The sequence below is a fragment of the Giraffa tippelskirchi genome, chromosome 1 (assembly GCF_054371585.1).
Source record: "Giraffa tippelskirchi isolate mGirTip1 chromosome 1, T2T-mGirTip1v1.2.pri, whole genome shotgun sequence".
In the NCBI taxonomy this organism is placed as follows: domain Eukaryota; kingdom Metazoa; phylum Chordata; class Mammalia; order Artiodactyla; family Giraffidae; genus Giraffa; species Giraffa tippelskirchi.
In genome coordinates this window covers 217994540-218022483 of record NC_137275.1, presented here as the reverse complement: position 1 = coordinate 218022483, position 27944 = coordinate 217994540, and the positions used below count along the sequence as shown (strand labels likewise).

The following is a 27944-nucleotide window of genomic DNA, read 5'->3' as shown; positions in this document are numbered from 1 at the left end:
GGCTCCTCTGTCCACAGGATTCTCCAGGAGAGAATACTGGACTGGCTTACCCCTTCCTTCTCCAGGGGATCTTCCCAACCCAGGGACTGAATCCACATCTCTTACATGCCCTGCATTGGCAGGCAGGCTCCTTATCACTAGTGCCACCTGGCAAGCCCTTGGCAATTAGTAGATACCCAATAAACATTTACTGAATAAATTAATGAATAATGAATAAAAGTTATAAACTAAAATGTTGACACTAGTTTTCTGTAGGTGCTGAAACTATGGGTGATCTTTTTTTTAAATGTGTTTTTATTGTTTTTGAATTATACCTATTTTCTCATTTTCACATAATAAGCATGTGTTACAGCTATACTGAGAGAAAAAGAAAGAAAAGCAACCCTTGGGTTTCTATTTCCATTCTGCTACCAACTTATTTTTTTAAATCATAACTTCCCTCTTCCCCTCACCCTGCCTCTGTCCCCAGCAAGAAGTGAGGGTTGGTTCGGTGACCTCCACACCCTCTTGGTGGCCTGGCGGAGGAGTTGGGTGTGGAAGGCTCTGTAGAAGAGGGAACGGGTCTGTTAAGATCTTCTATTTCTTCCTGGTTCAGTTTTGGAAAGTTATACTTTTCTAAGAATTTGTCCATTTCTTCCAAGTTGTCCACAGATGTCCATCAGCAGACGAATGGATAAGGAAGCTGTGGTACATATACACAATGGAATATTACTCAGCCATTAAAAAAAATACATTTGAATCGGTTCTACTGAGATGGATGAAACTGGAGCCCATTATACAGAGTGAAGTAAGCCAGAAAGAAAAACAACAATACAGTATACTAATGCATATATATGGAATTTGAAAGATGGTAACGATAACCCTATATGCAAGACAGAATAAGAGACACAGATGCATAGAACAATTTTATGGACTCTGAGGGAGAAGGTGAGGGTGGGACGTTCTGGGAGAATAGCATTGAAACATGTATATTATCATATGTGAAACAGAACACCATTCCATGTTCGATGCATGAGACAAGGGCTCAGGGCCGGGGCAATGGGATGACCCAGAGGGATGGGATGGGGAGGGAGGTGGGTGGGGGGTCCAGGAAGGGGAACACATGTAAACCCATGGCTGATTCATGTCAATGTATGGCAAAAACTATTACAATATTGTAAAGTAATTAGTCCCCAACTAAAATAAATAAATTCATAAAAAAGAAAATAGCATGAACTTTTGGTTCTCTATAACCAACACAAGTAATGACTTCATTACCTAAGGACTTTTATAACATTAATTGATACTTGCCATTTATGATAAATCAATTTCTTCTGCTTTTGGCAATTATATGTTCTTACCAAATAAAAAAAAAAAAAAAAAAAGAAGAGGAAACGGGAATGAAACAGAACTGGGAACAGAAAGATTCCCCAGGAGCTCAGTGAAAACATGTGGGTGAGGGAATCTCTGACTGTAAATCCTGTTGGGGCCTCAGAGACCAGTACGAGGCACGTCAGAGCTGCCCAAACACTGTCAGCTTAACTGGGCCTGAAGTCACATGACACCTGAATCCTGGTTTGTAAAAAGCCAGCAGAGAAACCAAACAAACAAGAATAGCAAAAAGGAACTAAAAGTTACACCAACAGAGGTTAGCTTAGAAGAACCCAAAGGACTGACTCTTGAGAGCTATAAATCTCTCTAAGGCTTACTGCAGCCACCCTGGGAAAACAAAACAAAACCTGGTAGTTCTTCAAATGGTTAAACATGGAGTTTCCATAACACCCAGGACCTCTACTCCTAAGAGAAATGAAAATGTATATTCCCACAAAAACCTGTACATGAATGTTCCAAACAGCAGCATTCATAGGAGCTAAAAGGTAGAAACAATCCAAATGTACCTCAGTGGATGCATGGATAAACAAACATAGTCTGTCCATACAATGGGAACTTGCCCAGTGCTCTGTGATGACCTAGAGCAGTGGGATGGGTGGGGGTGGAAGGGAGTTTCAAGAGAGAGGGGATAGATGTATACTTACGGCTGACTCACGTTGCTGTATGGCAGAAACAAACACAACATTGTAAAGCAATTATCCTCTAATTAAAAATAAAATAACTATATAAAATTAATAACCAACAAGGATCTACTGTATAATATAGCACAGGGAACTCTGCTCAATGTTATATGGTAGCCTGGATAGGAGGGGTGTTTGGGGAGAACGGATACAAGTATATATATGGCTGAGTCACTTTGCTGCCCTCCTGAAATTATCACAATATTGTTAACCGACTATACTCCACTATAAAATAAAACGTTTTAAACAAAATTTTAAAAAGAAATGCAGTACTACTATATGCTATCACATGGAGGAGCCCTGAAAGCTTTGTGCTAAGTGAAAGAAGCCAGTCACAAAGTCACAAAGCGCCACACATTGTTTGATGCTATTTATATTTTGATGCTATTTATATGAAATGTCTCGGAGAAGGCAATGGCACCCCACTCCAGTACTCTTGCCTAGGAAATCCCATGGACGGAGGAGCCTGGGGGGCTGCAGTCCATGGGGTCACTAAGAGTCGGACACGACTGAGCGACTTCACTTTCACTTTTCCCTTTCATGCACTGGAGAAGGAAATGGCAACCCACTCCAGTATTCTTGCCTGGAGAATCCCAGGGACGGCAGAGCCTGGTGGGCTGCCGTCTATGGGATCGCAGAGAGTCGGACACGACTGAAGTGACTTAGCAGCAGCAGCAGCAGCAGCAGCATATGAAATGTCTAGAATAAGCAAATCTCTAGAGAAAGTAAATTGGTTGCCTATGGATCAGGGGGATAGTGGACTGGAGGGTCTGGGGGCCAAAGGGTATGGAGCTTCTTTTTAGGGTGATTGAATATGTTCTAAAATTGATTATGGTGATGCTTTCACAATTCTGAGAATATATTCAAGACTATTGAATTGTTTAAATGAGTAAATTGTATGGTACATGAATAATACTTTAATAAAGCTGTTGCGAAAGTAAGAAAACAAAGGAATAAAACCTCTAAGGCTGCCTTTCCCCAAATTGGTTTATCAGTTTACCCTTTAGGCAAGTGTGATGACAGCTCCCACTTCTTAAGGACACCCCTGTACCAGACAAGGGTGTTAATCACGCATGGAGCTGGAGGACAAGAGACATGTTGCCCAGTCACTCCTTTTACCCCAGCCAACAGCCAGCAAGTATGTGAGTGAAGCCACCTGTGTTCTTCCAGCTGCCAATTCTGCTAATGACAGAGCCCAGCAGAAACCAGTTAAGCTAAACCAGACCAGAAGAACTGCCCAGCTGACCCACAGAAGTATGAGCTAAATAAATGATTGCTGTCTAAGGGTAGTTTGTTATGCAGCAGAAACTAACTGACACACTTTTGATACAAAAGTTTGAGAATTCCTTGGGAGAATTTATCAAGCTGTAGAGCTGCTGGGTTATAGCTTGGGAATGTCTTCAAGTCTATTAGAGATTGCCAAGTAGTTTTCCACAGTAGCTGTGCCAATTTATACTCCCACGAGCCCTTAGGTGTACCTCTCGTACCATACTCTTGTTAATACTCAGTAATGTCAGATATTTTGATTTTTGCCAATCTGATAGGTGTGAAATAATGTCTTATTGTTGTTTTAATCTGCAATTCCCTGCTCACAAATGAGATGGAACATCTTCTCTGACATTTATTGGTTGAATGGGGTTTCTGCATTGTTCCACCTTCTATGGAAAAGATCCCCACGCATTTCTTAAGATGCATGAAGAAGTAAGGCTTCATTTCCCGAGTACCCCCTCCAACCAACTCTCTTCCACTCCCTTCTCCCTTAAGATTCAGCTCAGGCACTGTCTCTCTAGGAAGCCTTTCCTTATTTCCAGCCCCTCCATTGGATTAGGCCCTTCTGCCGGGCTCAGCTCCTTCTCTCTGAGCACCCACCTCACTGGAGTGTAACTAACTCCCCTCCTCCAGCAGAGGTCAGGGAAACAGGGAATCAGTGTTCTTTCCAGGACCTGCCCTCTCAGCTCAGCACGGAGCCCTGGGTGTGCTCTCTCCGTGGGGAGGGCTCAAAAGGGCAAATCTGAATGAACCTCACAAACCCTGAGACCATATCTTAACTTTTGTTTGTTGTCTTGACGGTTTATAGATAGGTTGCAAGTTCATCATCTCACTTTGATTTCAGCAATAATAATATTAAATATTAAATAAATTGTTATTATGTTTATATGGCATTTAATTAAGACTAGCTATGTGAGGGGCACCGTGCTTAGCACATTACATGCATTATATGACTGAATTCTCAAAGAGACCACACAAGGAAGACAGGTACAATATTTACGTCCATTTTATAGACCCAGAAACTGAGGCACTCAGAGGTCGCTGAATCTTGGTTTAATCCAAGGTCGGGCTGACTCTACAGCCTGTGTTTTGCTCTTAGTCATGGAGCCATCTTGCATCTATGAACCTGAGATCAAGACCCAAAAAAAGGGAAGTTATCCCTGAAAACCTTCCATGAGTTTTCAGGGCTCACCCTTCATCATCCCCTCATCTCATTTAAGCTGAGGGAGGTGGGAATGATCATCCTTAGCTTACTCCCACTGTGAAAAGCGAAGTGATTCAGTCACTTGCTCCTGGTTGCATGGTGAAGTGATGGTGAAGCTAGGACTCAAGATGGGAATCCTGAATCTGGGTCTTCAGTGCCTGGCACCTGTCCACCACTACATCTTTGCAAAGGGTCCAGGTGAAGACCAGGTGAGGGTCCAGGCACCACAGCACTGGAATCACCCGGGAGCCTGTGAGAAGCTTAGAACCCCAGGTCCCATCTCAGATCTACATCTGAGATCTGCCTTGTAACAGGTACCTGGGAGATTCCTGTGCGCATGTGAGAAGCCCTGCCCACAACAGGCTGCTTCCCTCTGCCACCCGTCTGAGGGAAGGACCTTGAGCAAGTGGTCACGCTCTTTCAACTTCGGAGGCCCATCTCTAAAATGAGGAGAGCCAAATACTGTAACACTCGACACACAGCAACTTTAAATAATTGTTACTAACCACGTGTATCCGTTTCCTAGGCCTGCTGTGACAATGACAGACGAGTGGCTTAAAAGGACATAAATGTATTCTTTCCCAGTCTGGAGGCCAGAAGCCCCAAATCAGGCCATTGACTGGGTGGGCTCCTTCTAGATGCTCTGAGAGAGGATCCATTCCCATCCTGTCTCCCAGCTCTGGTGGCTGCTGGCAACCCACAGTGTTCTTGGCTGCTGGCAGCTTACCTTCAACCTCTGCTTTAGTCCTCATCTGGTCTCCTTTCACGTCCCTGTGTCAAGTCTCCCTCTTTTCTCTCTTAACAGGACACCATTCGTTGGATTTAGAGCTCACCTTCAGGTTGATCTCATCTCAGGATCTTTAACTTAATTGTGTGTTAGTCACTTAGTCGTGTCTGACTCTCTGCAGCCCCATAGACTGTAGCCCACCGGGTACCTCTGTCTGTGGGATTTTCCAGGCAAGAGTATTGGGAGCGGGTTGCCATCTCCTTCTCCAGGGGATCTTCCTGACCCAGGGCTTGAACTTGTGTCTTTTGTTTCTCCTGCTTTGGCAGGCAGATTCTTACACTGGCAAAGACCCTTATTCCAAATAAGGTCGTATTCTGAAGTTCTGGGTACACATGAATTTGCGGATGGGGGGACACCATTCAACCCACTGCAGCTTGTTACGTGTAGGTGAATTGCCAAAATAGTCTCAATTGTTCCCATCCCTGGATCGGCGCCCCTTGCAACATAGACAGGCCTTGTGACTTGCTTTGCCAACAGAATGTGGTGGAAATGTGGCTCTGTTCTCTCTCTCTCGGATTGCTGTCTCCAACATAAGAGTCAGGTCAAGTTAGCTGACTGGAGGTTGAGCAGTTCACATAGTACAGAGAAGAGGCATCTTGGCTGAGGTCAGCACAGCCAGCCCGACTCGAGCTGATTTGCCAGCTGGCCAGAGATGCATATGCAAGCCTAGCCAAAAACAGCCAAGCAGGCTCAGATCAGCAGAACCCCTCAGCCTACCCCCCATAAGTATTTATTATTGTATGCCACTGAAACTTTGTGGTTGTTTGTTATGCAATATTATTGTTATTGATAACTGTTACATGACATCATATAAATTTTACAAGTACAATAGTATAACAGCAAGTTTTAATCCAGTAGTAGTAACCTCAGTAGATTATTCAAATCTCCCTACTATGCAAATTTCAGGAGAACAAAGATTTTTTTCTATTTTATTTTTCACTACATCCCCTCTTCTTCGAATAATGCATGATGCTTAGTATTTGTTGCGTGGATGGACAAAATCCAGGCTCTGCCTCTTGAAGGTTTAGATTCCTGGCCTCAGTCTTCTTGTCTATTAAACAGGGATAATGCAGAAAGATGGGAGAGCTGACTTGAGTTTTAAATGAAGAAAGCAACATAATGTACCTGATACAGGGTAAGCTCTAAAGAGAAGGAAGTACTATTTGAATGCATGCGTGCATGCTCAGTTGCTCAGTCGTGTCTGACTCTTTGTGACCCCATGGACTGTAGCCCGCCGGGCTCCTCTGTCCATGGAATTCTCCAGGCAAGAATACTGGAGTGAGTTGCCATTTCCTACTCCAGGGGATCTTTCCGACCCAAGGATCGAACTTGAGTCTCCTTTGTCTCCTGCATTGGCAGGCAGATTCTTTACTACTGACCCACCCAGGAAGCCCATTATTTGGAATAGGGAGGTCTTAATCTTTGGGGTCATGGACTGCAGAATTTAGAGAAACAAAACATTAATACACACACATGGAAAAATATGTGCACAGTTCCAAGGATTTCACAGATGCACGGAAGCACCAGCCCCAGGTTAAAAGCCCATAGTTTAGAGGTATTTATAAATTATTTAGCTTCTCTGGTGGCTCAGCTGGTAAAGAATCTGCCTGCAGTGTGGAAGACCTGAGTTCGATCCCTGGGTTGGGAAGATCCCCTGGAGAAGGGAAAGGCTACCCACTCCAGAATTCTGATGTGGAGAATTCCATGGACTGTATAGTCCATGGGGTCACAAACAATCAGCCACGACTGAGCAACTTTCACAAATTATCAGTCATCTTTTTTATTATGTCCACCATCAGTAGTACCTAATAAATGCTCCATAAGGAGGTACTGATGAATGAGTTAGTATTAAAAATGGATCAACTCTGCTGAAATTTTTTAGTCAATGACCATCTTAGCCCATGAGAAGGTCTTCCAGGCCCATCACCTGTAAGGAATGAGGAATGACCTTGGCTTACTCTGACAAGCAAAAACAATAGCATAGAGCCTTCTCCACGAGACCAGCAGAGCCACCCCCCACCACAGTCTCCCTAGGCCACCCTGCCCAATCTCCTTACAATTCAGTAAAAAACTCTTTCCCTTCAACTCCCAAATCAGGACAAAGTGATTCTGAGATGTAACTGCAATCTCCTTCTTGCTACACTGCCTTTTAATTAGGTATCAAAAAGCCCTGGAGATCATACTGCTCCCTTGTAATGGTGTGTTCCAGAAAATGACTGCCATCGAGTTAAATTAAAGAAAGATTATTCAACTGATTCGTCAGGCATATCCCAGTGGTGGTGGGATAGCATCACGGACTGTCTAGCTGTTACTGTTATTTACAGAGTGAGGCATGAACACATGTCCTTCTGAAAGATCATTGATGAGACAAACTAATTCTCATGGAATAGTTAGGAGAGGCTGAGAAATCATGCTTGAAATTGGAAGATAAGGGTTTTCACCAATCAGAGGTAGAAGAAGAAGTAGCTAACGTGAGTTGAGAGTATACTCTTGTGTGCTGAAATGTGTATCCCCCAAATCCATACACTGATGTCCTAACCCCAGGAGGTAACGTAACTTCAGAACATGACTATATTTGGAGACAAGGTTATTGAAGAAGTGAATAAGTTAACAGGAGATCTTTAGGGCAATCCTGAATCTAATATGCTTTGTGTCCTTGCAAGAAGAGGAAATCAACCTTGAATATTCATTGGAAGGACTGATGCTAAAGCTGAAGCTCCAATACTTTGGCCACCTGATGCGAAGAGCCGACTCACTGGAAAAGACATTGATGCTGATAAAGATTGGAGGCAAAAAGAGAAGTGGGTGGCAGAGGATGAAACAGTTAGATAGCTTAACAACTCAATGGACACGAATTTAAGCAAACTCCGGGAGATAGCGAAGGACAGGGAAGCCTGGCGTGCTGCAGTCCATGGAGTCGCAGAGAATCTGATATGGTTTCGCGACTGAACAACAAGAAGAGGAAATTTGGATAGAGACATGCCCATAGACACAGAGGGAAGACAATGTGAAGATACAGGGAGAAAATAGCCATCTACAAGCCACAGAGGGAGACCACAGAAGAAGCAACGCTGCTGACACCTTGATTTCAGACGTCTAATCTCTAGAATTGTAAGAAAAGAAAGTTTTGCTGTTTAAGCCTCTCAGCTTGTGACACTCTGTTATGGCAGTCCCAGCAAACACGTGCCATATGGCAGATGAGTGCCTGACAAATATGATTACATTGAATCCTCGTTGCATTCTTCACTATCTGCATTGAATGGACGAGGAAACAGACCAGAGAGGTTAGTCACTTGCTCAAGGTCTTATCAGGAGGCAAACGGCAGAATCCGGATTTGAATCCAGCCCAGTCTGACTTTGCTGCCTGCCACCCACTGCTGCATCGAATTTTGAGATGAGGAGACAAGGCAGTCACTAGCCTGCATGAATTTTGAAAGTCCCTTCCAAGGTAAACAGTCTATGGTTTGGTGCGCCGTGGAGGCGCAGACATATTTTTAGCCAGCTCCACGTCTGTCATACTCTTGAAAGCGTGCCACCTTCTCTGAGAATTCTTTATGAAATACAAGCGCTGCTATAAATCTTCGAGAGCTGTTGGAGAAGGTACGGGATGCTCCTCTAGGAAGAATCAGAATCCATACCTGCAAATTGATGGCTCTCTATTGCTTTTAGGATATTGTCAAAATCGCCAAACTTAGCCTTCCCTGTTTGTCATGATTCGCCTCTGCCCACCCTGTCTCCAGCCAAATCTCTGGCCACACGCTTGCTGAACCCATCTATACAGAACTTCCTTGTAGTTTCCTTAACAGTCTGCACTCTTTCCTGCCTCCGTGTCTTTGTTCATGCTGTTCCTTCTTAGAGTGTCCTTCCCAGCAAGCCTACCTGGTGACCCCTTATTCTTTCTGCCAGTGTCGCCTGTCACATCTCCCCTCTTTCAGGAAGCCTTCTTGACTTCACCTGGAAGAATCAGGGCTTCCTCCTCTGGGCACTTGCTACACTTTGTCCATTTTCTTCGTGACACCCGCCTAAGGTGACTCCCAGAGTGAGTCACACCCTTTTACATTCCTCACCCCATCACTATGCTCAGAAACAGTGACTGGCTTCTAACCAATAATATATGGCAAAAGTAATAGTGAATCATTCCCTTGATTAGGTCACCTTTTATGACAAAGATAATGGTATGACAGTCCTAAGATTCAGTTCAGTTCACTTCAGTTCCTCAGTCGTGTCCGACTCTTTGTGACCCCATGAACCGCAGCACGCCAGGCCTCCCTGTCCATCACCAACTCCCAGAGTCCACCCACACCCATGTGCATTGTGTCGGTGATGCCATCCAATCATCTCACCCTCTGTTGTCCCTTTCTCCTCCTGCCCTCAATCTTTCTCAGCATCAAGGTCTTTTCCAATGAGTCAGCTCTCCGCATCAGGAGGCCAAAGTAATGGAGTTTCAGCTTCAACATCAGTCCTTCCAATGAACACCCAGGACTGATCTCGTTTAGGATGGACTGGTTGGATCTCCTTTCAGTCCAAGGGACTCTCAAGAGTCTTCTCCAACACCACTGTTCAAAAGCATCAATTCTTTGGCTCTCAGCTTTCTTTATAGTCCAACTCTCACATCCATACATGACTACTGGAAAAACCATAGCCTTGACTAGACGGACCTTTGCTGACAAAGTAATTTCTGTGCTTTTTAATATGCTGTCTAGGTTGGTCATAACTTTCCTTCCAAAGAGTAAGCGTCTTTTAATTTCATGGCTGCCATCACCATCTGCAGTTATATGACACTGTAAAAGACTTGATTTTAGTCTAGACCATATCCTAGTCCTAGAGAGCGAGCTTTCTTTACTAGCTTTGCAGGTGTCAGCTGCCCTGTGTGGGCCACATGGCAAAAGAATTGTGACTGATGCCTAGAATCAGACACGCAGCCCCAGCCAACAGTTAGCAAATGGTGGGGCCTTCAGTTGCACAGTCACAAAAGATAAACTCTGTCATCAACTGAGTGAGTTTGGACGTGGATCCTCCCCTAATCAAGCCTTTGAATGAGAACACAGCTCTGATGACACCTTGGTTGCAGTCTTTCAAGATACTAAGCAGAGGAACCAGCTAAACCAGACTCCTGATCCGTGGAAACTGTGAGATAATAAATGTGTATTGTTTAAGCTCCCAAGTTTGTTATACTTTGTTACATAGCAATAGATAATAACTAACGCTATTACAACACATGGTCAGTATTACTCTTTATGCATTATTCCTAACTAGATGGGCGCCGTGAAAGCAAGGATTAGAGTTCAGCTCTTTCAGCCCCACACAGTGCTTGGCACATAGTAGGTACCTGATATTTGTTTGTTGAATGAATGAATAAGTATGATCTTTAAGGATCCACTTTATTTTAAAAACATCACTATAATTCTGGAATGTTGGAATTCCATGTACTGTTACCCTCATAGAAGGTCAATAAGAATATCAAATTTCCAAAGAACAAAGAAGAATGCAGAGAGCAAGCATTCTTCTGTAACAGTTACAGATTCTCTGACACAATTTGCCAAGCAATTGGGTGCACTGGGCCCTATAAATGTAATAACTATGTCTGTCGAGTGTCTTTGAAGATGGTCAAAGTCAAAGGCAAAAGTCACAGAACTTGCTGAAACGCAGTTAAGACCATTAGCTGCTATTTGAAAGCTGGAGGCAAGGTGACATTATGAGCCTCAAACCAGTCAGAGACAGAGTCATCAGCCAGTCATGGAGACAGAATTCTAAATCTAAATCTGCTCAGATCCTCCAGAAAACTCTTCAAGTCTCCCCCTTATCCTTGTCTTCCGCCCCCTTCTCTTCTTCTGCCCTAGAAACAAAAACATAATTCTTAGAACTAGAAAAGCCTGCTGACCCCTGCCTCCAAGCTCCTCATTGTACAGATGGAAAGACTGAGGCATGGAGAGAAAGGACTGGATCAACGAGGTACAGAGCATCCTAAGAACAGTGTTCTGTTTAAGAATTCCCAGACAACTGGAGTTAAAAATAGAAACACAGGAAACAAAAACTTGCCTTGAGGAGCAGTGAGGAACTGCAGCAGTTAACCAGAAATTCAAAGCACCTAGCTTATAAAAAACAAAAAGCTTTAAGAGATCAATACAGATAAGGCAAGCTAAGGAGTTACTTTCTCAAAGCAATTCTTAGAGCAGCCCAAAACTGCCCTGGTCCCAGGCACCAAGCTACCTGCTTTACAGGCATTATCTCCACCAGTCTTCCAACTATTCCTTTTTTTTTTTTTTTAAAGCTGTTTTTATAGCTCTTTCTTTATTTTTTAATAAGTGAAGAAACTGAGGCTCCTAGAGGTGATGTGATTCCTCTAGGGTTCCATAAGCAGAAATAACTGAACTAAGTCTGTCCGCAGTGCTGATCCTTTGCTGTAATGCCGAGAGAAGGTTCAGAGAAGGGGCTGCCAGCTGGGGAGGCTAGTGTGGGACCCTCATGCCAGGGCTCATCACACTGCCCCTCCAGCCACCTGATAGTACATTTAATGCACTGTCTGCTCCAGGAGGGCAGGAACCATGGTGATCTTGTTCCTACTGGATCCCCCAGAACAGTTCCCTGGCAGAACAGAGGACGAGCTAAGAACAGTTGTTTGAATGACAAATGAATGGACAGAGTGAAGGCATGAACCGGATGCTCCAGTTAACAGGAGATGGGTGCATAGCAAGGATGTTTTCGCTGGGTGCTCCTCCGATCTGAACCAAGCTGATGTTTGGAGTGAGTGTCCCCATGTTAACCAATATGTAATCCTCTGATTAAAGAAGCTCTTCCAGACCTCATAGCAATCGGATTACACCCAGCACTCCTGATAAGGTCACTTCTACTGTTCTGCCTCTTTCCAGCCAACAGATCAGCTCCCTGCCATTTATTATTGTCATCACAGTTCACTGTTTCCCCAAAGCTGTGTGAGAGGAGTGAGTCTCAATTTTATCTCTCTTAATACAAGGTACAGTGAGAGTAGGTAGCGGGCTAGCATGGTAGGTGGCTAACTGCCCAGACCTTGGGGAAACCACTTCATAGTCCAGACACTCAGTTTTCCTCATCTGTTAAGTGGGGACAATAATATTATCTGTTTCACAGAATCTGTCATGAGGATTGAAAGAAGTGATGCCTGTAAAGGGCTTAGCTCTCTGGAAGCACTTAGTAAACTTTCCTTTTAGTTACAAATGAGAAAGCCTGGGACAGATGACTCCAGCTGCCACTGGGACTGTGGTCAAGACGATGACCTTCTCTGACGTTGGTTGTCCTATCTGTAACCAGCGGCGGGAGAGGGAGAGAACTAAGGATGCATTCAACAGTAATTACTGAGCACCTACCATGTGCTTGTCCTTTAGCTGAGCACTGCACACAGAGGTAAAAGAGCTCTGGTCCTATCCTTGAGGGCTTCCTGTGCAGTAAGAGCTTTAACCAAGCTGCATGCCAAGCCTTGTGGGAGTGCCTATTACATGCCGGGCAGGGTGATAAGTACTTTGCATACCTGAGTTCCATCGATATTCATTATAACACTGATGGCAGTGTCATTGACCCCATTTTACAGGAAAGGGCACCCAGGTGCAAAAGCCTTCCAATGACTTGCCCAAGGTCACACAGGTAACAAATATCAGAGATGGGCTTTGAACCTGGAGATCAGCTCTGTGCTCTCATGCCTTTCTAGCACAAACATCACATGATTCTCTGTTACCATGAGACAGACTCGGGAGATTATATCCAGGCTAAGATAAAGACTTTTTTCTCCTTTCTTTTCCTGATGCTTTTGTTCTTTCTCTTTTTCTCACCTCTCTCTTATCTCCTGGCACTGCCACCAACATTATCTGTATTATCTACCAGTCACAGAGGTGAACGTGTCCCTTTTCTCTGCTGATTCCATCCCCACTGCAGAGAAGAGACAGGCTGTGGTCTCGGAGCAGAAGTCATAACTTGGGTTGCTACTCTCCTATTTTTTTACGGATCCCAGAGCTGGGAAAGGCTCCCTAGGACACCCTACACTGAACGGCTTTGAACATCCTCCTCCTGTGTCCAGGCTGAGAGCCCTGGGGGCTCCCCCAAACCTCTCCATTTCCATCTCTCTGAATGATACTTTAAAAAAATATTTATTTATTTATTTTTGGCTGCATTGGGTCTTCGTTTCTTTGCACGGGCTTTCTCTAGATGCGGCAGGCGAGCAGGGGTTACTTTGCATCGCGGTGCTCAGACTTCTTGTTGCATAGCTTCTCTCGTTGCGGAGCGCTGGCTTTAGAGTGCAGGCTCAGTAGTTGTGGCACACAGGTTTAGTTGCTCCAAGGCACGTGGAATCCTCCCGAACCAGAGACTGAACCCACGTCCCCTGCATTGGCAGGTGGATTCTTATCTGCTGTACCACCAGGGAAGTCCTCTCAAGGATATCTTTTCGGAGAAGGCAATGGCACCCCACTCCAGTACTCTTGCCTGGAAAATCCCATGGATGGAGGAGCCTGGTAGGCTACAGTCCATGGGGTCACTAAGAGTCGGACACAACTGAGCAACTTCACTTTCACTTTTCACGTTCATACATTGGAGAAGGAAATGGCAACCCACTCCAGTGTTCTTGCCTGGAGAATCCCAGGGACGGGGGAGCCTGGTGGGCTGCCGTCTATGGGGTTGCACAGAGTCGGACACGACTGAAGTGACTTAGCAGCAGCAGCAGCAGCAGCAGCAGCTGGCCTTAGAGTGGGGCTTCCCTGGTGGCTCAGCAGTAAAGAATCTGTCTGCTAATGCAGGAGACTCGGGTTCGATCCCTTGATCGGGTAGATCCCCTAGCGAAGGAAATGGCAGCCCACTCCAGTATTCTTGCCTGGGAAATCCCGTGGACAGAGGAGCCTGGCGGGCTGCAGCTCATGGGGTCGCAAAGAATCAGACACGACTTAGCAACTGAACAACAACAGGGCAGAGGATCGAGGGGTTGAGGAGAAATGGGGAGTGACTACTAAGGAGTTAATGAAAATATTTCAAAATTGATTGTTGTGATAGATGCATAACCCTGTGAATATACTAAAAACCACTGAAATGAATAAATGAGTGTGCTTTATGGTATCTGAATTATATTGCAATAAAACAGTATAAAAAATAAAAAAAAAAAAAGGATATCTTTTTATCAAGCCCCCACTTAGTCTCTCCACCACAAAATGTCAGCTTACCAACCAAGAATCATTAGTATGTGCCTTATTTTTAACTTCTGACATTCCCAGCGGTACTTTCAAGAAGATGTGGTCTTTACGCCATTCCCACTGGGGGCCTTTTAGCATCTTTGAACTGGACAATTGACAGGCTGCGTGGCACAGTGATTGAGTAAGAACCCTGGAGTCAAATAGCCTGGGTTCAAATCCCAACTCTTTCAACTCTACTTCTATAACCTTGGGAATAGCTATGTCCCTATGTCTCAGTTTTCTGTCTATTTTACAAGGATGATAGTGGTATCTTTCTTTTTGTTTTTTTTACAGAATAATTGGGAGATTGAGTGAGTTAAAATGTTTACAAGTGTTTAAAACAGTGTCTGGCACCCAACAAACATTTGCTGTATTCTTCTGTATGTCCCATGGGAAATGTATCTCAAATGAAATTAATCTCTATTGACTTCTAAGGATATGTTTCAGTAGATAAGAGGGAAGCTCCAAATGACTATGAAATAGAAAAAGAATTTTAAAAATTGCCATCGAAAAGAGGAGAAACTGACAACGTCAGGCTTCCCGGTGCACTGTGTCCGTTTTCACTTACCGCCCAGGATGCGGTGTTTACAGCTGCCCTCGGGAGAGACAGGGAAGGTTTAGAAACTTCATTTTACAGTTGAGCAGGGAAGCCATTTGCCATAGCTAAAGGGACATTCTGAAGTTGAAATCATGGTTTTCTACCTAATATTTAGAGAGCAATTTGATAATGTTGTCTCTTGGTTAAAACAAATGCATGAGAAATAAACAACAAAAAATTCAGTTCCATACAAACTACTTCTCAGTTGAATACAATTCAGTCTTCTCCCCTCTGCCTTTTCAACCACACCAGTGTGATGAGTTTCCAGGAACATCCATAGGAGAAGGGCAGTGATTTGCCAGAGTTGGGGAATGACAGTGGACTATACAAAAAGTGGCTTTGGTGAAGACAGCCGAAGGAAGCCTGCAGTGGATACCGGAAAATTTTATTTTCCTTCTGAAGAGGGCAGTATGCAACCAAGGCCAGGTCTGCTCAAGTACTCAGGATTTCCTTCCAGGTCTTCAAGGCTGAAGGCTGTGCAGCCCTTATGAGCCCAGGCATCTTGGGTTTCCAAGAGCTTATTTCTGAACGACAAACACATCTTCAGACATGACATAGGATTCTTGAGGTCTGCGCACAGGTACATACTGCCTTGTATCGGAGAGTTTACACAGTGCAAACTGATACGAAGGAGGTTTTGCAAGATGGATGGAAGAAGCCCCAGTGAGTTCTTTTTCCATGTCCTTGCACTTGTCTTCCCCCCCAAATTGGCCTCTATGGCATTAAGCAATAGCCCAGCATCCCAGACGGGTTTCTGATGTTTGCAGAAGAAACTGTTTCTTTTCCTACTCAAATGTGTGTGCAACAGTAGTTTCTGCTGCCTAAAGCAAAATACCTTCTTGCAAATATCCTTTGCACAGAAATAAAATGTTGGGAATGGGGATCTTAGCTCCTGGGATGCATTTATCAAGCCAATCACAGTAATTATAATTAGAACACTAACTAAGTGAAAGCTTAGCATGAAATACATTTGCAGAAAACCTGAACTGCATATAATTAAGCCCTGCTTGGTGGCATTTTGAGGTTTGCCATTAATATATTTTAGGGTGAGCGAGATTGACTTTTTAAAAAATATCTTTGGCTAGTTACATCAAAGGCTTCAATGAGAAAGAAGAATGCACATTATGAACTGCTCTAACAGAGCTGTCAGATGGATGTCCAAGGTAGCTTAACTGGCTGTTTAAGACACCCTGTCTGGCTTCCCTGGTGGCTTGGTGGTAAAGAATCTGCCTGCCAATGCAGGGGACATGGGTTCGATCCCTGGTCCAGGAAGATCCCACATGCCGCAGAGCAACTAAGCCTGTGTGCCACAACTACTGAGTCAGAACTCTAGAGCCCGTGAGCCGAAACTACTGAAGACTGCACGCCTAGAGCCTGTGATCTGCAACAAGAGAAACCGCTGCAATGAGAAGACTGCGCACCACTGGAGAGTAGGCCCTGCTCTCCGCAGCCAAAGGAGGGCTGTGCACAGCAACAAAGATCCAGCGCAGTCAAACGCAAAATAAATACACAAATCTTTAAAAAGTCACCTTTCCAGATATGCTCTTTGGGCATTAATTTAATCGAGGTCTGTTTTAGGGAAATGAAGAAGAGAATTGGCAATTTGAGGGGGATAATGTATAAAGAAAGCTGAGCACTGAAGAATTGATGCTTTTGAACTGTGGTGTTAGAGAGGACTCTTGAGAGTCCCTTGGACTGCAAGGAGATCCAACCAGTCCATCCTAAAGGAAATCAGTCCTGAATATTCATTGGAAGGACTGATGCTGAAACTCTAATACTTTGGACACCTGATGCGAACTGACCCACTGGAAAAGACCTTGATGCTGGGAAAGATTGAAGGTGAGAGGAAAAGGGGACAACAGAGGATGAGATTGTTGGATGACATCACCAGCTCGATGGACAAGAGTTTGAGTAAGCTCCAGGAGTTGGTGATGGACAGGCAAGCCTGGCATGCTGCAGTCTGTGGGGTTGTGAAGAGTCGGACATTACTGACCAAATGAACTGAACTGAACTGAATATAGCTTCAGTTCCCAGCCTTGGTTTTGGAAATGCACTAAGCCTACACGGCTGAAAAATCCCTCCATGGTTCCCTGTGGTCCGGAAAAGAAAATCTATTCCCTTCATTTAGGTGTCAGCTCTTTGATTGATAAAGTCCTGGCCATTTTCTCTTCCCCTAAACCTGGGCTCTCTCAGCCGTTGCAACAACTTTTCATTCTGATTTTTAATTTTATTGATTTATGTAGGCTTTCTCCCCTGCTATACTATAACCTCCTTGAGGTAAAAGATTTCATCTTTTTACCTGGAGTCTCCAGCACTCAGCAAAGAGTCAGGACAGAATGAGTGCCCTTAGATTATATTTGGGGGAGGGGGTATCTTGGAGAATCTTCCCATTTGTCTTGGGATGGAAAGGAATACAATAGTTTTTCCCCAACACTCTTCAAACATATTTTTTAAAATGTTTGAGATAATTGTAGATTCACACGCAGTTGTAAGGAATAATACACAGACATCCCACGCACCCTTCCCCTAGTTTCCCCTAATGTTGACAAGATCACAGCTCTGATCTTGACATTCATACAATCCACCCACCTTATTTGGAACTTTTAATATTTTGTATAAAACTTTAATATTTTAAATTTTCATACTTTTATATTTTAAGCTTTTGTATTTCATATGCCCATGTGTGTGTGCCGTGTCCACTTCATATTTGTGAAAACGTTTTTCCTACCTACTGAATATTGGGCACGGGTCCAGTCTGATCTAGCCCTGCACTGGAGTTGGACCCCACAGATACCGAATATGCTTGAATAGACAGATCTCTTGCATACAGTAGGTGCTCTCTTGCATACCGTAGGTCCGCATAAACACATGAACTTGAATATTAGTGCGTGCAAGAGGGGACCGCAAGGTTTTAAGGTAGAAAACTGAGCCTGAGGCATTTAACATTTTAGGGGCAAGAAGTTGGTTATTTTCCCCCATAATTGTGAGTTAGCTTACTGGCTAGTTGCTCCAAAGCGATCCAGATGAACATGCCTCGATCGTGGAAGAGCAGTTTTTGAGGTACACCCCTCCCCCCGGCCACCGGCTGGAGAAGTGGGGGTAACTCTCATCAACCCTGGAGCTCCTCCCACCCCTAACCCCCACTTTCACCCCTTTCTTCTCTGGGGCTGGACTGTTTCACCCCGTCTCCAGGCAACCGCCAGGCGCGACGCGGGACGTCATTTCCTGAAGAGCCCGCGGGGGGGGGGAGGGTAGAGAGGGGGAGGGGCAAGGGGCGGGGCCTAGACTGGGCTGGCGACGGCGACAGCGACGGCGTCGGAACTCACTGGAAGATCGGCCCCGGGCGGCTCAACAGTTCTCAAAGTCCGGGCTCCTGGCCGCGCGGCTCCGTCTGCCCGCGGGCGGTGCAGGGGCGCAGGGGTCCCCGGGCTGCTTGCATCCCGGGGCTGCCTTGGACATGCCTCGCACCCCCTGCGGGACGCCCGCGCGGCTCCACCGGCTGCGATTCTGGAGACTCAGGGTCTAGAGCGCCCCCACCCCAATTTATGACTTCGGGGTCCCCCAGCCCGAGAGGAACAGGCGTCCCGGCTGGGGGAGCCCCGGGCATGGTGTGACGGGGCGGTCAGCTTTGCTGCGCCCCTCCTCCCTGCTCCGGCCATTCGTGGTCTCTGTGCCCTCCAGAATGTAGCTGCTCTCTCCTCGTCCCCTCGGACTCCAGCCGCAGTCTCCGCGACCTCCGGGCTCCAGCCGCCAACTCCTTGTCCCTGGGGACCCCGCCGCCGTCTCCGCCTTGCCGGGACTCCAGCCGCTGTCTCCGCGTCCTCTGGACTCCAGCCGCCGTCTCTGCGCCCAGCGGACTCCAGTTTCGCGACCCCCTGGGTCTTCGTGCGCCCGGGAATCTAGCATTGGTCTCCGCGATCCCCCTCAGGATTAAGGCACCGTTTCTGTGCCCTCCAAACCTAGACTCCAGCCTTCTTCTCCAGGTCTTCCCGGATCCAGCCCCTGTCTCGGCATCCCCCTGGAGCTCCCCCCACCCCGCCACCCCCAGCTCCCAGACCCAGACTCCAGCCGCGATCTCCGCGCTCCCGGGATCCAGCTGTCGCTCCAGTGCCGGCGAGTGCCGCGGCTGTCCCACCGCGCGCCCCGATTCCTCCCGGGCCTCGGCGGGGAGATGAACGCGCAGCTGGACGGCCTGTCGGTGGGCTCGTCCTCCACCGGCTCGCTGGGCTCGGCGGCCGGGGCGAGCGGCGGCGGGGGCGCGGGACTGCGACTGCTGTCTGCCAATGTGCGCCAGCTGCACCAGGCGCTGACCGCGCTGCTGAGCGAGGCGGAGCGGGAGCAGTTCACGCACTGCCTGAACGCTTACCACGCGCGCCGCAACGTCTTCGACCTGGTGCGCACCCTGCGCGTGCTGCTGGACAGTCCGGTCAAGCGGCGCCTGCTGCCGATGCTGCGGCTGGTCATCCCGCGCTCGGACCAGCTGCTCTTCGACCAGTATACAGCGGAGGGCCTCTATCTGCCCGCCACCACCCCCTACAGGCAACCTACCTGGGGCGGCCCCGACGGCGCGGGGCCCGGGGAGGTGCGTCTGGTGAGCCTGCGGCGCGCCAAGGCCCACGAGGGCTTGGGCTTCAGCATCCGCGGGGGCTCGGAGCATGGCGTGGGCATCTACGTGTCGCTGGTGGAGCCGGGCTCTCTGGCCGAGAAGGAGGGGCTGAGAGTCGGGGACCAGATTCTGCGTGTCAACGACAAATCCCTGGCCCGAGTGACCCACGCCGAGGCCGTCAAGGTAGGGCTCTGGTTTGGGGTTGAGTTCGGGACAGAGTGGCGAAGCACCTCATATTAGTAGTAACTCCATGCTGTGTGTCCTTAGCCAAATTGCTTGACCTTTCTGGGCCTCGTTTTTCTTAAAAGTATTTCTTTAAAACACGAACATCTAGTTTTTTTGAGCAAATAGATACCAGGCATTTGGGACATAGTGATGGGCGAAAAGACATGGACCCTGCCTTCGTGGGGCATAAAGGCTAGTGTGTGGGAAACAGGCATTATCAAACGCTCTTGCAAAGGTATGATTCCCACAAAGTGGATAAAGGATTCTTATGAACATTAAAAGAGATACTGTGTCTGCTTGGCATATGGTTAGTAATCAGTGGGCGAGCTCCCGTTCTGCTGTTGTTATTCTCATTATCCTGGAGGATTTTGCTCCTGAAAGTTTTGTTAACTCCAGAGTGGTCCAAGGAGGCTGTGCTGGTGACCCACAGAGCTCTGGCCTGACCTTGCTATTTATGGACCAGGCTGTGTATCCTGGGACAGGTCCCTCAGAACCTCTGGTTCTCCGTTTGGAACATAAGTGTCCCTAACCTTGATGGGAAGGGGGTGTTTGCCTGAATGTCAAGAATAAATCTCCCACCTCCTTGAGAGTAGTTGTGCTTTTTGTGTCTGTTAATTGAGAAAAATAACCTCATGACAACTAACTCTTAAGAATTTAACATTCTCTTTAAAGGAATGTATGCATTTGCTAATCTCATGCCCAGGGCTATTGAAAATCAGTTGAAGTAGGAGATGGGACAGTATTTGGTTTATGTGTGGATTCAGGGATGCTTTGCAGGCGCATGCCCTGCGCACACAAACGCGTGCACACACACACACACACCACCTTTGTGTCAAGAAGTGAAGAGTTGGGGAAAAGGAACAGTGACACAGTTTGCTTCTGCAAGGAAAATGCTTCCCAGGGGATCGGGCAGGCTTCTGACCCAGCTTCTCACCGCCCATCCCTCACCCCGGTCTCTGGTCCCCTCCATGCAGGTGTTATGGACTCCAGCGGAGGGACCACAGGCTGCTGGGAAACACTCAGGAAGCAGAGGTCCCTGGGCTGCTTCCCGTGTCTGTTAATGACCTGTGACCAGGTGCCTCTAGAGCTCATTTCCTGACTGTTCACCTGGGGCACAACCATCCTCTGACCTTGGTTTCCCTCTGCTTCCTGACCTGTCTGCCCCTCAGGGGGGGCCCCTGAGGATTTTAGAAACTTCCCAGCTGCTCCCAGAAAAAGGCTGTTCGGGGGTGCGGAGGATAAAGGTCCCTCTGGGTTTCCAGGCAAACATCCTCTCTGTCTCCTTCCCGCCCTCCAGCAGTTCATCTCTTTCCATTTATCTGACATTCCACGTATTTAAAAAAAGAAATAGCCCATTAGCCTTTGATCCTGAAAGGTCTGGAGTTCCCAGATGACAAATTTTTACCTGAAAGATATTTGATCCAAATGGTCATTTATAAACGTGGATTCAATTTTAGAGGCAATTTAAAAGGCCTCGAGTGGCTTAATCATCAGGAGGTGATAGACTTGGGAAAGGCCTCAGGAAACCTGGGCATTGAAAACACCAAGTGCCCCTTCGGTTCCCACTCCAGACTCAGCCACGCCTCTGAGGCTGGAGCTGCTCCCGAGTTTCCGTTCTGCCCTCCCTCCACTACACCAAAGTGCTGCTGCCCCCGGGCACCAGGCCTTAGCGGGCTTGTTTATTCTTGTTGCCTCCGGAGTCAGACCTAAACTCACTGGGCATAGCTTCTGAAGCTCCAGAACTCTCCTTGCCGGAGGGAGGGGTTGAACGGAGCAGAACAGCCCTTGGACAGGTGGGAGCCAGTGGGAGCCAGGCAGCTCCTTGTCCCTGCCACTTTGCCTGAGCAGGCTGGGGGAACACCATCCTCTCGGGTGACCCGCTTCCTCCCGGCCAATGTCAGACATGTAACTTGCCTGGAAAACGCCCCTTTGGACCCTTCAGAAGCAACAGGCAAATGAGCAGCTTTGTGTCACCTTAACTCCAGGGGCGAGAGGGGGACGGACTTTCCATGGGTGGAATTTAAAACAGAGGAGGTGGAACCTCATCTCAGAGGCCTCAGGAGCCCTAGGCATGCAGGATGGGCGGGGGTTTCAGGGACAGTTTAGAACTGCAGTTATTGACACATTTCCACAAAATTCAGAGTGCCGAGTCCCCTTAAACTGAAAGCCCAAAGAGGCCCCAGCTTCTCCACTAGGTACAAACTGCCCTTAACCAGGATTTCCGCACAGCCAGCCCCTCTTTAAAAGCTATGGTGCAGGGATTTTTAACTTCAGGTTTTATTCAAATGGCATCAGTGTTTCTGCTTCTGTCCTTTTCCTGTTCCAGGATACCACGTTGCCTTTAGTAGGAGACATGTTTTCCTTTTTCCTATTCAATTGTATTTACTTATTTTTTGCTTCCTCCCACAGTTTTATTGAAGTGTAACTAACTGGCAAGTAAAAATTGTATATATTTAAGGTATGTTGTTGCATGCTAAGTTGCTTCAGTCATGTCAGACTCTTTGTGACCCTATGGACTGTAGCCTACCCGGCTCCTTTGTCCATAGGATTCTCCAGGCAAGAATACTGGAGTGGATTATTTAAGGTATACAATGGGATATGAGATATTTGATCAACTTTACATCACAAAATGATGACCACAATTAAGCTAATTCACATATCCATCACTTCACATGTTATTTTATTTCTGCGGTAAGAACACATAAGATGTAAACACTTAGAAAATTTTAAGAACACAATTCAGAATTATTATTAATAAATATGGTCACCTGACTGTGCATTAGATCCCCAGAAGCTACTCATAACTAGAAGTTTCCACCAATATCTCCCCTTTTCCACCAACCCTAGATCCTGGTAACCACCATCTTCCTCTCTGCTTTCATGAGCTCAACGTTTTTATATTCCATTCATAATTGAAATCATACAATATCTTTCTGTGTCTGGCTTATTTAGTATAATGTCCTCCAGTTTCATCTGTGTTGTCACAAATGGCAAGATTTCCTTTTTTAGTGGCTGAATAATATTCCATTGTATGTAAATATATGCTACCTTTACCTTCTCTGTTCACCTGTCAATAGACACTTGGCTGTTGAGGCGATATGGCTTCAGTCTTAAAATCTTTATTTTTCTTCTGCAGATAGAAAGGGGGAAAAGATTCTCTGAGCTTCTCAAAGGAGAGATCGCGTGTGCGCGTGTGTGTATGTCAAAAGAAAATTAAATTTTAGAAATCAGATTACTTAATAGTTTATGAATTAGAGAGAGTCACCTCCTCTCAGTGAGCGGAGGAGATTGAATATACAAAGGCTCTTCCGCTTCTCTGTCTGACAAATCAAGTATCCATCATTACAGCAAATTTAGGGAGGACTTTATCCTCTGTCTGCTGAAGCTCCCAGCCTTCTCTTGAAGCCTATTTGCTAAATCAGTAGTGACAGGCGCAGATAAGGCAAGCCATTTACTATCTGCAATTATGTTGAAACGTTGGATTTTTGAAAAGTCTATCTTGAATGAACAGGAGCCAAGCCAATACTAACAAAAAAGAAGACCTTTCAGGGATTTTCAGCCAAAAATGCTTGATAAATTGGCCAAGAAGTCCCCAGACCAAGGATGCTGTATTGGACTCTGCTGCACATTTGCTGTGTGACCTTGGGCCAGTCACCAACCCTCTCTGGGTCCTGGGTGGATGAGCCAGGGACTCCCCAACGTCCCTTCCAGCTCAGACAATATGGGATTTGTTTCATATGTACAACCCAGAAGGCATTTAGAAGTCTAATTCGGTGGGGTTTTTTTGTTCTTTTGGAATTGCTTTCATTTAAGGCAGAGTAAAGGAAGTTGGCTAAGGATTGGGAGACAAGAATCTTGGCACTCTTGGGTAGCCTGCTACAAAATCAAAAAATTGGGGGGTTACACACTGTGCTGATAAGAACTTGACCACTCCCCTCAGCCCCAAAACACTAGCCCTTGTGACATTCCAGGGTACATGAGAAAGCGACAGTAGGATTGTGGCACGCACAGCACCACTCTGGGAATATTCAAAATCAAATTCACTCACCTGCTTGGCTTGCTTTCTGAGTCCCTGATTCATCGGGTAGTAGAAAGGGAGGGGTATCTATGTGTTACTGGAATGTGTGTATGAATGCCTGTGTTTCATCTCGATAAAAATTAAACAGCTTCATTACAGTCTCTGAATTTCCACCCCCCACCACCGCTGGGTACATCCAAGGAGCATATTAGAATTTGAAATGTTCCAGAAGTTTAAAACAGGGGCTGGCCCTTTCATTTAATTAGAGTTATCACACCCTCCCTTCCTTTGCATAATAACCCAGGGAGAATCTGCCCATAATAATATGTTATTGTATTTGGTCCGGCACATTCTAAACGACACATTTGTCATTTTCACATTGTACACGGTTAGCTGAAGCCATGACAAATTATTACCGCTTCCAATTTGGTGTCTGAAACGCAGCTCCTCCTTCCCTACCTCATTACCCTCTTCCAGTTTGGAAAATCCTGGCTAATGTGTTCGTGGGGACACACAGACTTTCCTCTGGCCCTGCATTCATTCTTGGGTCCTCTGAGTCCTGCCAGCCATGACATGTTGAAAGCTTACTATTAATAAAACCTTTATTGAATAGATGTTTGCTTACTGGATCCAGAGTGTGATGCAGTACCTTGAGAGAGTCCATTTCTTTAATTTAACCTTGCATATTTATTTGGCTCAAGTAGATCCTGAAGGTTTTAGAAAATGATGGTGCCTTTCAACTGGTTATTTACTGTTCAGATCAAAGAAGCATTTTGCAGGGTAGAAGAGAACACCTTTTTTTTTTTTTTCAGAATTGTTATTTTTATAGTAGATGATTCCTGCCTCCTGACTTTAAGCTGGACAGGAAAGAGAGATAGGAATCACTCCAGCACTAGCTTCTTGTTTCTGTCACCCCACCCCCTCCGGACCAACGGCGATGTTTATTACCTGCCACAGATTCATCATGTGGATGGAGCTGCAAAGATAAGGATGATCCTTTAACCCTCGACCAATTGGATTCTGTCCGTGTTGTTGCTTCCCACCTCCGCCTGCCTCCAGCCGCACGGCACACTGCCCGTATGCACCTGTCAAGCGCATGCAGCCCCTCGCCTGCCTGTCTGCTCATGCTCACCGCACACATGCTTCTCCAAGTCATAATCTCCCTGCCGTCCTTCAAAGGGCTTTGCACTGAAGCAGTCATCCATAGGGATTAGGCTCCAACTGGCTTTCCCGCAAGGTTCTTTGATGACCTGGAAGGACAGCGTCTGGTCTCCACTGTTTAGGGACTCCAGACCAGAAGATCTGATGAAAAGAATGGCATTTCATGGCTAGAGGTAGCTGGAGGCTGCAATACAAATCTTTCAAAGCCAATTCTTTTTCTTTCTGTTTCTTTAAAAACCCCCAGGCAAGAATCTGACGTTAAGGTAGAGCTCACATGGACTTCTAATTGCGCCCCCCAGGGTGGGGGCCACCTTTGCAAGATTCCTGGGCTGCAGATGTTGCCATTTTACTTTTCCAGCAGGGCGGATGGAAAGGGTGCAAAGAGTAGGAAACAGACTCCGCATTCCGTTCTGTGCACTCCTGGCGTCACTGCAGGAGGCAGCCCCGTGGGGCTGGTGCACTTGTATTTTAACCTTGCATCACCGGCACACTGTTAGGAAGAGAAGAGGTTTAGTGTGTGCCTATACTGTTTGCCTCGTGCTTTCTCCCTCCCAGGGGAGGCAGGGAAGTCAGGAGGCTGGTGCTCAAGGAGGTAAAATTGACTAGCCTGGAGTCACCAATGGGATCAGGACTTAAGTGGCCCTTTTGCCTTACCTCCCCACCCCGGAACTCAGCTCTAGGGTTAGACAGCCATCCTCCTAGAAGGCAGTGCCAGCCCCCTGCTGGAAGGCAGGCAAAAGGCACGTTTTGTGCCTGACATTCAGGGGTCTTTCAAAGGCTTCATTTGACTAAGTGGGGAGTCTGATGCTCACATATCCAGATAAAGTAGCATGTTTTAGTCCTCCTGTCCACAGGCGCTCTAAACAGCACTTACTGCACCCAGGCCACTGGCTGGTACTGGAAATCAGAGATGAACGTATACAGCCTGTGCCCTCAGGGAGTCATGAGGGAAACTTGGAACTACTCATGGACACAGGACACCAAGTGTTTTAAGAGCTGTGACATTGGCCTGCCTCTGCGTCCCTGCCACCCTCTCCAAAGGCATCGCCAGCTCCCATACCCTCCCGCATCCATCCTTATACACTGCTTTAATTTCCTTCAGAACACTTGTCACTACTAGAAGGACATTTTACTGTTTATCATCTGCCTTCCCCACTGTGAGTAAGCTCTGTGAGAACCGAAATTTGATCTGCATTGCTCACTCACATACCCCAATACCTCCACAGTGCCTGGCTCACAGGAGGTGTTTTAATACATAAATAAATATTTGCTAAATGAATGGAATGCTCTTACTACTAATGCTGTGCTGGAGAGTTCAGGACGCCTTGGTTCCTGAATGTAATAGCTTAAGAAAGTCTGTGGGTTGTAGTGTAGTGGGTGCTGGCTAGAAAAATCAAGGAAAGTCATCGACTCTAGTGTGTCGTGTACCAGGAGGCCGGCTGTGTGGCTGCGGGCAGATCATGTGACTCTCTGAATCTCAGTTTGAAACTGTGAAATGGGCATAGCTACCGCAAAAGAGCTGGACACACCTTGGCCACTAAACAACAACAGCAATCTCCCACCTGCCTCCTTCCCAGGGCTGTAGGGATCAAATGACTGAACAAGTGTGAAAACATTGGTAAGTAGGAAACTGTTTCAATGAAAAGTCTCAAAAAAAGTGTAGTCTGACTTGGTGGGCAATAGCTTTTCCCATCCTCTACCCCCCAAGTCTACCCTATGAGACCCCTTCAGTTATTTTATTTGTCACTTTGCTCTTAATTTTAAAATCATATTCCCAAAAGTGGGTTACTTCCACAGCCTGACTGTGTGAGCTTCCAAAATAGAACCATTTATGCATACTGAATCAATCAATGAACCAATTTCGGGTGAGATATATCTTCTGTATCTTCTGGTTTTTTGTTATTAAAAAAAGAAAGAAACACCGTTCTGGCGGGTTTCAAGAAACCTCAACATTTTAGGTGAAGGGCAAGTTTCTGTTAATCACATGTGTGTTTCAAAGCTGCTTTATCTGAGAATGCATAATTTCTCTTTTTTCCCTTCTTTTCCAGTCCCAGCCCCTTTGCCTCCTTCCCCCTTTGAGAATTTGTGTTCCTGCTGCTAAATTGGCTGTGGCTTTGCTTCAGCTGGCAGCCAGTTTCATAGTTATTTTTCCTCTCTACCTGAGTTTTTATAATATCAGCATCCTCTCAACTTTGAATGCAAAGCAAATACATCAGCCTCCCATAAACAGGTCCCAAGATGTCCTCCTTACAGGAGTTTAAAGATGCAGGCTACAGGGAAGAAGAGAATACAGTGACATCAAAGGGTGTTTTCAAACACCCAGGACTTGGGGCCTTAGAAGAGATGATTCACAAATTAACGAGCCCCCATTGTTTAGTTGCTAATTCGTGTCTGACTCTTTTGCTACCCCACAGACTGTAGCCCCACCAGGCTCCTCTGTCCATGGAATTCTCCAAGCAAGTATACTGGAGTGAGTTGCCATTTCCTTCTGCAGGGGAGCTTCCCGGGCCAGGGATCAAACCCACATCTTCTGCATTGGCGGGCAGATTCTTTACCACTGAGCCACCAGGGAAGCCCAGCAAGCCCCTTAGGCAATTCTTAACCAAGCTGAAGTTTGGAAAGCCTGTCTTTCCTTTGGATTCCACCCCTCCTCCCCACCTCACCCCCATTTATCCACATAAAGATTTGATCAGAGATGTGGATCCACCCTGTCCCCATCTTTAACTATTTCAGAGCACAATTCCAGATGTGCAATGTCAGCTGATATATTGGAAAATCAAGGGAAGGGAGGTCTGTACCCAAGGGGTAGCTTTTGGAGATGGACCTGGGTTCATCTG

At 46.3% G+C, this 27944-nt stretch overlaps 1 protein-coding gene and 2 long non-coding RNA genes across 10 annotated transcripts in view; 1 reads left to right on the top strand and 2 right to left on the bottom strand.

Moving 5' to 3' along the window:
- Positions 1 to 405: 405 nt before the first annotated feature.
- LOC145540462 (uncharacterized) lies at positions 406 to 18271 on the bottom strand. Its single transcript, XR_014078351.1, has 2 exons — positions 18095 to 18271; positions 406 to 682 (listed from the first exon to the last, which is right to left on the bottom strand). It is a non-coding gene; the product is annotated as an uncharacterized LOC145540462 (long non-coding RNA).
- On the bottom strand, positions 6144 to 10489 carry LOC145540469 (uncharacterized). Its single transcript, XR_014078354.1, has 2 exons — positions 9940 to 10489; positions 6144 to 8066 (listed from the first exon to the last, which is right to left on the bottom strand). It is a non-coding gene; the product is annotated as an uncharacterized LOC145540469 (long non-coding RNA).
- Positions 18272 to 18380: 109 nt separating the features above from the next.
- WHRN (whirlin) overlaps positions 18381 to 27944 on the top strand; it is an 87590-nt gene continuing 78026 nt past the window's right edge. For all 8 annotated transcript variants that reach the window (XM_081574978.1, XM_081574973.1, XM_081574967.1 and 5 more), the window contains exon 1: positions 18381 to 19886. In XM_081574978.1, the coding sequence (XP_081431104.1) occupies positions 19269 to 19886 (618 nt within the window). In that variant the 5' untranslated portion in view covers positions 18381 to 19268. The remainder of the gene's footprint in view (positions 19887 to 27944) is intronic.